At 32.4% G+C, this 11428-nt stretch overlaps 1 protein-coding gene across 1 annotated transcript; it reads left to right on the forward strand.

The window, feature by feature from the left end:
* Positions 1-1485: 1485 nt before the first annotated feature.
* LOC122593045 (cytoplasmic tRNA 2-thiolation protein 2) lies at positions 1486-5706 on the forward strand. The gene is made up of 7 exons (XM_043765387.1): positions 1486-1916; positions 3233-3587; positions 3670-3756; positions 3845-3966; positions 4049-4127; positions 4233-4597; positions 5325-5706. Exons 1-7 carry the CDS (start codon positions 1621-1623, stop codon positions 5371-5373), a joined length of 1353 nt encoding a protein of 450 aa, XP_043621322.1. The 5' UTR covers positions 1486-1620; the 3' UTR covers positions 5374-5706.
* The last annotated feature ends 5722 nt before the right edge of the window (positions 5707-11428 follow it).

The following is an 11428-nucleotide window of genomic DNA, read 5'->3' on the forward strand; positions in this document are numbered from 1 at the left end:
CCTAGCGTGACCTTCCCCTCGGGTTAGGCCTACCTCTACACAAGGCCAAAACCAATACGGATGTCACAAAAAACCAAAGTATAAGTAATAAGTCTAAGTAAATAATCTACATAATCTAATCCCATATGCCTTTCAATTTTACAAATAGATGGATGTGTCAATTGCCAAGTCCATTTTCTTTATTCTCGATTTTAAATTATAAAACTTTATTAAATTTGTGTAAATTTGTATTAGAACACATTACATTATCGTCTTACCGGAAAAAAATTTTTTTTTTTTATTATTCTACGGCCACTATAACTACTACGAAATATGAACCATAAACATATATATCCACTATTAAAAAAGAGCTTTAAGCGTTTTAACTTTTAACAGTAAGTATTGACGGCATGACAGTGATTCTCCTTAATTGCTAGGTGGCTTAACAGTGATCAGCGACTCTAAGTAACGAGGTCGTGCCAACGGGGTTACAAAAGTGAAGACTCGTTTGGTTTCAATCGATGAGCACCGTCGAGAGCAATTTTAAAAAGTTGGACAAACAATCTAGCTATTTGTCTTTTTGGCCTTTTTACTTTTATTTATACTAGCGAATTTACCCGAGTTCAACCCGGACAGTTTAATTAAAATTATAAAACTATAAAATATGCATGTAGTTTTTGTTATTAATTATAAATCGATATGGAGATGATGAATTGAAAAACATAATAATTATAAAAAAATTTAATAACATATTAATTATAAAAAAATTTTCTTTGTTTGTAATAAAAGATTAGGAACTTTAAATAAGTATTTAGTGAGCTATTTTTAAAATATTTTAAATTATTTATGACATCTTAATTAAAATAAAGACCCTTTTAAAAAAAATTATAGACTTGTCACATTATAATTTTTCTAAACATACTTTTGAAACACAATTGTCTTTTATTTAGTATAGAGATTTTATTATAACCAACTACCCTTCATTAGAAAAAGAACCCACTGACATAATTATCAAAATCATACAATTAAGTCAAAACAAAATAAAAATGAGGCGACTTAATGGATGACTCGTCCGAGTTGAAACAAGTCACATTTTGACTCGTAACTAAAATTTGTTTTGAATTTTTTAAAATTAATTTTAAATGTTTAACATGATTATTTTATATGCCTTTAAATATATAAAACATCAAGTCTTTAAATTGAGTTAAAATAACGAGTCGACAATTATGTCTACCATAGACAGTTAGTGTTTTATTTCCGTGAATAAGTTTAATATCTATGTGTATAAGTAACTTTTATGCTTTTCTTATTGTGTGAATGTAACTTTCATTTGGTTTATTGTATGTAACTAACTTACTAAATTGAATGATTAATGTAAAAATGTATACTTGACGAACCACTTAAAATTTTTTTAATTGATCAACATAAAATTTTTGCATTAACCATTGAAATTTCATTCACACGGTTGAAAAAGTGTACTCCAAATAGTTAAACGAATTGACTTCCTCAACCCTAACTTGGACAGAATTTTTCGATTAACATGATTAATACATGTACATGTGTAAAATAGAACAACAAAAGTTGGGATTTGAGCACTTACTCAATAAACCCTAAAAACCTTGTGATCAAACTGAGAGGGAAATGGCTTGCAACAGCACAGGAGGAGCATGTGGATCAGACGGAGGAGGCGGAGGCTGCTATAAAGACAACGCCGGAGATGAAAACCGAAAACCATCAACAAATATGATTACTACATGTCTCAAGTGTAAAGCAACCCAAGCCACAGTCTTCACCGGGGGAGACGGCGGTGGCAGGTTCTGCCCTGAATGCTTTCGGAGTAATCTTTATGGAAAATTTAAACTGGCAGTCACTTCAAATGCCTTGATTTCACCTACTGATAAAATTCTTGTTGCATTCTCTGGTGGCCCTTCTTCCAGGTTATCTTTTAGTACATTCCTTTTTGTCTATAAATAGTTTGCTTTAGTTAATTATAAAGTTTATTGCTTTTTAATTAATTGGATTGCTACAATTGGTATTAGTTCTTCGCATAACAAACATTTAGTTGCTAAGTATAATTAAGATGCCATATGTTGTACGGCGGTAGCTATGTTGATGGGTATTGATTGACTTAAGAGTTGCATATTTTGGTAATAGTCGCGCCCGATTTCTAGATCAAGGTTCATGGGTCTGAGGATGCAGTGGTCAGTTGAAATTTTAACGGATGGTCGTTTGGGAATAAAAAAAATTCTACACATAACTACCCCTTAAACCGAGACGGAAACATTCTTTTTTGGGAGCGTAAAATGGTTATTTCAATGCATAATCTTCTCCTTTATGTTGAGAAAAGTTGTATTTTTTTAGAACAGATTGATTGAAACTTGCTGTTTAGCAGGTATGAGCCATGAGGCTACTTCTCTTGTGGTAATGGCCAAGGTTGTAAATATCGCTTTTCGGTATCGTCTCGGTCGACCACCGATAAGCGATATATCGGGGATATATCGGATTTATCGGGAATATAACATCTCGGTCGACCACCGATAAGCGATATATCGGCCGAGATAACTGAGATTTACAACCATGGTAATGGCCAATTTGTTTATTATACATGCTAAATTTCTATCGTAACATATAATGGGGTTACTTCATGTATTACGCTGTTAGCTATAATTGTACTTTTCAATTTGAGACTTGGGTATTAGTCTTGAGGTTTTAGCTGTCTTGGGATATCATCTTTAATACATATTCCGTTTGAGTTTTGTTATCGGTTCTTTATTTGTTGCAAATCTATGTTGTTCTCAATATAAGTGACTTAGGCATATTCCCCCGTTCCCCACAAAATTTAGTATGTAGATGACAACCATAGCGTACTTAGAGTGCTAGAGATTGGAAGTTAGTATTGATTTTAAGTACAGTTAAACAAAATAACGAAGACAGAATGTTATATTATGATCCTTGTCACAAAAAGAACATAAATACCTCCGATAGTTAAGATGAATTATACTCATGGAAAGAATAGTTCAAAGAGCGAACAGGTATGATAATTTTAATCTTAATTTGTCAAAATGTCATTTTTCCATTGCACATAGTTAACAACATCATATATCAACGATTGTCATGATAAATTACAGAACCATCGATTAACAACCGTACATTAGTGTTAACGTCAAGTTACCACTAACATTCAGTAATCTTTGGCTTAACATTGGTTAAAGGATCATCAATGTGTTACTCAGAGAAAACAATTGCTTTGCAGGGTGGCTCTTCAATTTGTTTCTGAGATGCAACTCAAAGCCCAGAATAATTTCAATGCAACTGCAAATAGAGATAGGTCTTTGCCAGTGTTTGGTGTTGGAGTTGCTTTTATTGATGAGAGTGAAATTAATTCTGTCACTTCTAGCAATTTGGACAAAGCAATAGAAGACATTAAAGCGATTGTATCCACTTTACCACCACCAACGAAAGAGTTGCATGTAGTTCCTATCCGAAACATATTTTCAACAAAAACCAATGATGGAAAAGAGATGTTAAAGAATTTAATGAGCGCTGTTGATGATGTCACTGGAAAAGATGATCTGCTGACTCATCTACGTATGTTGTGTTTGCAAAAGGTTTGATGCTAAAAATACTTCTCTTTACTGACCAACAGGTATGCATTAATGATTTATATTTTGCATTGTATCTAATGTGCAGATTGCTATTGAAAATGGCTACACCAAACTTGTGTTAGGTTCATGTACATCAAGAATAGCTTGCCATGTACTTGCCGCAACAGTTAAGGTTTGTCTCGTCTCAGTCACTGTTGCAAATTCTTAATAACTGCTGATTTAATCCAGATTCCAGCTTTATTGAATATTTTATATTCCAGGGCCAAGGGTACTCCTTAGCAGCAGATATACAGTATGCTGACGCAAGGTGGGAAGTCCCGGTAGTTCTTCCCCTACGTGATTGTCCATTGCAAGAACTCAACATACTTTGCAATCTTGATAGGTTTGTACATTATTCATCCCTCAAACCATTACAGGGCTTAGTCTTCATTTCCAGTTGGACTAATTATGTATTAACGTAACAGCTTGAAGATTGTAGAAATTTTCAATGAATCTCGTGCTGGCATCAATGGCCTGATCTCGTCATTTGTGAAAATTTTGCAGGTAAAGAACAACTTACCATGGTCTGAATTATTTTAAGTTGAATCTAAATGTTAAATTTTAAGCTGAATCCACAAACTGTTCATGTTTCTTTTTATATACTGCCAGGAAGAAAATCCTTCTCGAGAGTGTACAATTGTAAGGACTGCTGGCAAGCTTACTCCCTTCCCATTTAATAGGATACCGGAAGTGGATGTAGATGATGCTAATATGGCATCACAACGCCGTCAAAAGAAGTTTAATCTAAGGCCTATTGAATCTCTTCCCCCCGAGTCTTTCTGTCCAATTTGCAACAGCCCAATGAGTTGTAATAGTAATCTCGAACCAATGCGCGAACATTTTAGGGCTGCATGCTGCTCCAGTTGCCAGTATCAGATATTGCCCGAGGAGCCATCATCCATGGAAGAGTTCTATTCATTCTTACCAGAATCTCTTATTGCCCGAGCAAAAAATGGGAACCAGAAATGGATAAGGTGAGAGTCATCTGAATGTTATGCTTATATATCTTTAACCTTCTCTCATAATGACGAGAACATACAAACACTTACGTAATATTAAACATCAGAAGCGGGGCTATGTATTGTCTACTTGAGAATATGCCAGCAGTGGCAAAATGGGCGGGTCAGGCAGATTGGGTAACATTTTAAAACAGACCGAGTTGTCTTGGTTCTTTGTCCAAAATTTTATATTCTAATATCAAATATAATCATAAAAGCTATAATATATCGATAATTTATTAATTATCTAATAGTTATGGGTGAAATGATTTAGGACGTTTTATGCATGCTTTGGATAATTTTGAATCGTTTGAACCGTTCCATACTTCCTTGTTTAGCTGATTAATTGAATTTACCATCTGAACCATTTGATATATAACATAACCTGCATCGACCCTTTCATAATGCTAACAAGTTTAAGTTGCCACCACAAAAAGCATATCAACCTTATTCTTTGTTTGAGAATGTGGAAATTGGAATGACTTGAAGGATAAATTACCTGAAGAAGATAGATAATGGGATCTGCTTTATATTAATGGTAGTTTTGATGGTAAACAATCGCTCAGTGCCTCTATTATGGAAGGCCCAAGCTTGTATCTTGAGTGTCATCTCAATGTTGATTGTACTATGCTCTTTTTTACAAAATGTGATACTGATATATGGTTTGCTAAAATATTCAAGATATTGTCAAATTATATTACAGGGAAAAGATACAAGATTGTTTGCTCTTAGACGATGAAGATGAAAGTTGATCTTCCTTCACTTATTAGTCAACATTGAGAACTTATCCTAAGTGCTAATTGACTTGTAGCTAGATGATATATTTGCTTGCTGCTGGTTAATATATTCGTTTAAGTGGTAACCTATAACAACAAACAAGTGTATACGGTATCTACCAGCAGTATATTGTTTGATGAGAACCTCCTTTGAGCTTCAAAACCAGCTTTCCGCGACAGTTTTGTTTGACATGATTTTGTTGACTCGTCTCTATATAGAATAAAATCAATGTAAGATGATTGTACTTTTTTTCACATCATAATTATATTATCTTCTTTTAGAAAGAAAACAGAAAATTCAAAAGGTAACCTTTGTAGTGTTGGCAAGTCTAATTTCTGTAATTTGTTTGGTTTGTGTTACCATTGTGTTTGTTACCTTCCTCCAAAAAAGGTATTTTTAGATGGTTTTTATGTTGTCAAAGTGATTTTTGTTTTTGGGTGTTATCAAAACTGCCAAAATAATCATTTAAGTAGATGTAGATTGATTTCTGAATCACACATCTATTATCTTACATATGAGCAAACATATACGGAGTATATGACACAAAATAAAGAGTAGCCTCAAAATGCTGCTTATATCTGATGCTTTAAATTACAATGATTTTTAAAATATCTTTAGCATGTTAATTAAAGTGACAAAGTGCATGTGAAATGATTAGCAAGTGCCCACTCTAGAGTAAACAAGTAAAAGATCCACAGTTAATGTGAACAGTAGAATACACTAATCCACTTTAACACGTGATTTGTACAAAAAGAAAAATATTTTGAAAGTGAAGTTAACTATTTTTCATTATTTTATCAACTTCGAATATAGAAATTGGTTAATTCAAGGTATATTATTGTTGTTTAAGAAACTTGATACTTAAAAATGAAGACAAGTCAAAGTAGCTAAGGGGTATGGGTGTAGAACCAAAACATTGACAAATTGGTAAGTTTTCGCCTAATAAGAAAATGTCACGTGGATTTACTAAAATGTAGCCAATTCTTGTCAAATGCTTGCCAAAAAAGATGGTGTAATGCCATTTCTTGCCAAAACTTGTTAAAAAAGACAAAACAAGTAAAAACAAAAACAAACAAAAAAAGATCTTTACTCTTGCCAAAGCTTGCCACAATTGGCCAAAACTAGCCGATCAAACTTGTCGATTGATTTGCCAAAACTTGCCAATGCATGTGTTATAGTATTGCCAAATTACCAAAACAACTTGCCGATGTTTTCTGCCGACTATACTTTTACCCTTATGTTTACTCAAATGCTTACAATTTTTTTTATAGTTTGTCAAAGAAAGTTGTATTTAGCCCAATATAATAAGTTTTTCATAGGCATGTTTAATATTTGAAGTTAATTAAAACCATGGTTAAAGAATCTTAGGAATATCTAAAACAATACTTAAGATCTTGTCGGTAAAGTAGTCATGGTTGCTCATCCTTCAAACCCCATGTCTCGTGTATATGTGTTTCATTTGATATCAATCCTTACCTAGCCAATCTCTTGTGCCAATCAAACCAAGCTACATCTTCATTCACCGGCCTATATGCTTTTCTTCTAGACGTCGACTTTACAGATGACATCTTTTCTCAAGTTTGTTCTCAACATGACGAGTCATGTTGGATTACAAACAAATGACATACATTTTTTTTTTCATATGACATCTTTTCTCAAGTTTGTTCTCAACATGACGAGTCATGTTGGATTACAAACAAATGACATACATTTTTTTTTTCATATGAAAATAAACTGATCTTAATTCTCGATCTTAAATTTCAAAATTGTTTTTCGGGTGATAATCAATAACCAATATCAATTATTTTAGATATTGCAGAAGTTATATGATGTATAAATAACGCTAAATAAACTTAACATATGAAACTAAATAGCAATGTCTTCATAAATCTGAATAAATTAAAATATACTATTATAGTATACAATATACACACTGATGTATTAACCAGCAGTGATATCACATGATTTTCCAGGCATCGTAGTTGAGATACATGGTGGCCTGATGGTTGAGATAACACAGCTATGATTGATGTCTACAAGTCCAAGAGAATTGGTTTAGTTGTTGGAACAAAAGGTCCCTGCCACTGCAATCTTTTTCACATGAAAAGCACAACCCCATTTCCTTTCTCATTTCTAAAGTATTTCTATAAACGAAATTCAATTTTACTTTTTTATTATATATAGATATAGATATAGATAGATTGGATCGTTTGAGAACCTATATTCCTTACTTTGTTTTTGTCACTTGTTTTTTCACATTATCTTTTTTCTCTTTTTTATATTTTTAAAAATATTACTGTCAATAATACATTTTTTCCATTCATTTCATAAATTATTTATTATTTTATTATTATTGAGCTGAAACCATATGTGTCCCAACCCATTCGTTTTCTCAAGAGAAAGATGAAACTTTTTTTTTTCTAGTAAACACAATGAGAAAATATTTGTCATCCACAATTTTCAAAAAATGGTGAGAAAAAGGTTGATAAAATAAGCATTGGAAGCCGCCTAAGAACCAATCCTAGTTTTTTCTAACCATTAGAAATAACTAGAATTATATCCGCACAATGCAGCGGCGGTGGGGTAGTGATGGCAGAAGTGGGGGGGCCGGTGGGGGCGATAGTGGGGGCGGTGATGGTGGTGAATGTAAAAGTAATTGATGTTAAAAGTGGTAGTGTAATCATTTTAAGTGTTGAGGGATCTATATTGTAACTTATTTATATTAAGTATATTATAGGTATATTAGATTTAAATTAATGAATAAAGAAGAGGGGTATTTTTTGATGACTTTGAATTTATATCATTTTACATTCCACGAGCGTTACGCTATTTAACCCCTGTAAATACTAATTTCTTTTCCTCATACAATTTAACTTGTTTTTCATTAGGAATATTGTAAAAGAAAATTTTCTTCGAGCTTTGACATGCTCTCATTTAAATTAGAGAAAATAGCCTAGATATCCCAAAATCATCTTCAATATATGAAAATACCTAACTTTTTTCAAATTCACCAAAAATACCCATAAAATCGCAAGACCGCAAGGAGGAGTTGCAGATCGCAAGGAATCCTTGCGATGCGCAAACAAGGCTTGATTTTGACTTTTTTGACTTACGAATAAGATTTTTTGTGAGATTTTCTTGTACTTATTAAGATAGCAATCAGATTTTTATGTACTTGTTTTTACTTATGAATTTACCAACAACCTTTCACCATAAACAACACCATAATTTTTTGTTTCTTTCAGTTTGCAAAGTAAAAGATATGTTTTTCTTAGCTAATAAGTATTTAGTATTTAATGCCGTTGAGGACCAATTTTGTATTTACAATGTTGATAAACAACTACTAAAAAGATACAAGGGTTTTTGAAACAACAGTACCAACTACCAAAAACCCAGCCAAGTAATGACCTGTACAAAGTTGAAACTTTCTTTTATCTCTAGTCAACTAAAAAACCTGCTTGCTCAAAAATATTTATCATTGAGATTCTGTAAGTTTCAAGCACAGAGCAACAAAATATTGACCAGTTTACACTTCTGACTCGAGTCCAGTAATAACGTGGTCCATTTTCTTGATAAAACCTGTTGAAATTACTATTTAATGAATTTTAATCTTAGCTTTGTTACTAGATTTATGTCTTTCAGGATTACCATGATCAAAGAAACACAAACAGGTAGCAAATTTCACTTGTTAAATAACAATTTTCCATAATGAAAACATAGAAACCGTCTCAAATCTTAGTGACACACCAGTACCTAAGAAGACTCAGAGTTCAGCCTCAAACTTCCATCCTAACTCTATGTTTCAAACAAAACAAAATTAAATACTAAATACTTATTAGCTAAGAAAAACATACCTTTTACTTTGCAAATTGAAAAAAACAATAAACTATGGTGTAAGGTTGTTGGTAAATTCATAAGTAAAAAAAATACATAAAAATCCGATTGTTATCTTAACAAGTACAAGAAAATCTCAAAAAAAATCTTATCCATAAGTCAAAAAAAGTCAAAATCGCAAGCCTGTCGCAAGAACTCCTTGCGGATCGCAAGACTTGTTTGCGAATCGCAAGGATTCCTTGCGATCCGCAACTCCTCCTTGCGGTCTTGCGATTTTATGGGTATTTTTGGTGAATTCGAAAAATATTAGGTATTTTCATATATTGAAGATGGTTTTTGGGTATCTAGGCTATTTTCTTTTTAAATTATGTCATTATTTGTTTTTGACATATACGCGTAGTAACTTAAGGGGGGGGGGGGGGAGGGGGGGGGGGGGGACAAAACTTAAACCGATCATCCGTGCCTAAAGTTAGTCCTCTCACTCTTTCCCTAACAATTGACTCCCTCTTCATGATGGTCCGTCGAATAGAAGATAATGTTTAGAACCGAAGTGGCCTTAAATTAAGTTTATAAACAGTACAACATGGGCTATCAAAAGGAGGTAGTTACCACATCAATGCTTTCATATATGTTTGTCGATGTATCATTTATTAAAGTTAATTAATACGAGTAGTAACTGTCTTTTTATTTTAAAAAAACTTTCATTCTAATAACGTAAGCGGCTCTAAAGTATTTCGGTAAATAAACTTGGGGTATAATATAAGGATTTTGCACGTACGGATACATATTTTTGTTTGAAAGATAACAACAGATAAATGACTAACACCTCCACACGGATGCGGTCATGCCGGTTCGACTTCTAGCAATGCTCTAAAGGGTTTGTTTTTCATATGTTAGATGAGTATAACATTTCTAAGGTCCACTCTTCACATTTGCATGTGGCAGGATTCGAACCTGAGACCCCTCATGAGGAAACCTCACTGTGGAAAAACCCCCTGACTACTGGGCTAACACCGACGTACGGATATATATATATATATATATAGGGGAGCAATCAAATAAAAACAGTTTTAAAATAAGAACGGTGAGAACACTTAAAAAACATCATTTTGATGCATTAAAAATTCATAAAACTAGCATAGTGCTTAACTAATTATCATTATTTAAGTGTTTAACAACACATTGATCCGTCAAAAGTGAAAAAATCACGTTTTTTGTTGGATGCATCATTTTGATGAATATGCATCCAAGATGGATGCACAAAACAAAAAAACGTGATTTTCTCGATTTTGACAGATCAATGTGTTGTTAAACACTTAAATAATGATAATTAATTAAGCACTATGTTAGTTTTATGGACTTTTAATGCATCAAAATGATGTTTTTTAAGTGTTCTCACCGTTTTTATTTTAAGACTGTTCTCTCTGAAATGTTACCCTATATATATATATATATATATATATATATATATATTACATCTAAACAATCATCTTTTAAAAACGAAGATGCAAATTTGGAGACCATGTGGGTATGTGACCGCTTTTAATCGATGTTTAATATAAGGGAAATGAATAATCCTTTTAATTAAAATAGCCTAATAATCTTCCTAACCATGAGATGATGACATGTAAAAAAATCATGGCGCAAGATTAAGAGATATAATTAATGGATACCACATATCACCTTCTTAATGATTTAGAAAGATTTTTAGGTTAATGTTTAAGAGAATTTATCATTTTTTATAATTGTACAAAAACACAAGTGATACAATGCTTTTACGTACATCTGAATATATTTATTAACTATGATGAATATTGGAAATTTAAGAATTTTTTTTTTTAGTTTTTAATCTCTTAAATATAATAGGAAATTTATGTTTCTTTATAATGACTTACACAACACTATATATGTAAGGAGAAATACATGTTTCTATTTCAAAGATTAACTTTCACTTTAAAACTGCATAGCTTCCAAGCAAAGTTGACTTAATAGGATATGCTTAATATAGTGACAATAAACACTGAATATACCGAAACGAAAATATAGTAAACAAGTCTAGACTCTAGAACCACATATATAATTTAATTTTCTTTTTTGACACCATATGAAAATGGAAGCAAAAAGCAACAAGAAAAGAAAGAAAACTAAAAGGCGGCATGGCCGGTGGCATTATCACCGGATCTTTGCCTAAAATTC

Source organism: Erigeron canadensis, chromosome 3, assembly GCF_010389155.1.
Source record: "Erigeron canadensis isolate Cc75 chromosome 3, C_canadensis_v1, whole genome shotgun sequence".
NCBI classification, from domain to species: Eukaryota; Viridiplantae; Streptophyta; class Magnoliopsida; order Asterales; family Asteraceae; genus Erigeron; species Erigeron canadensis.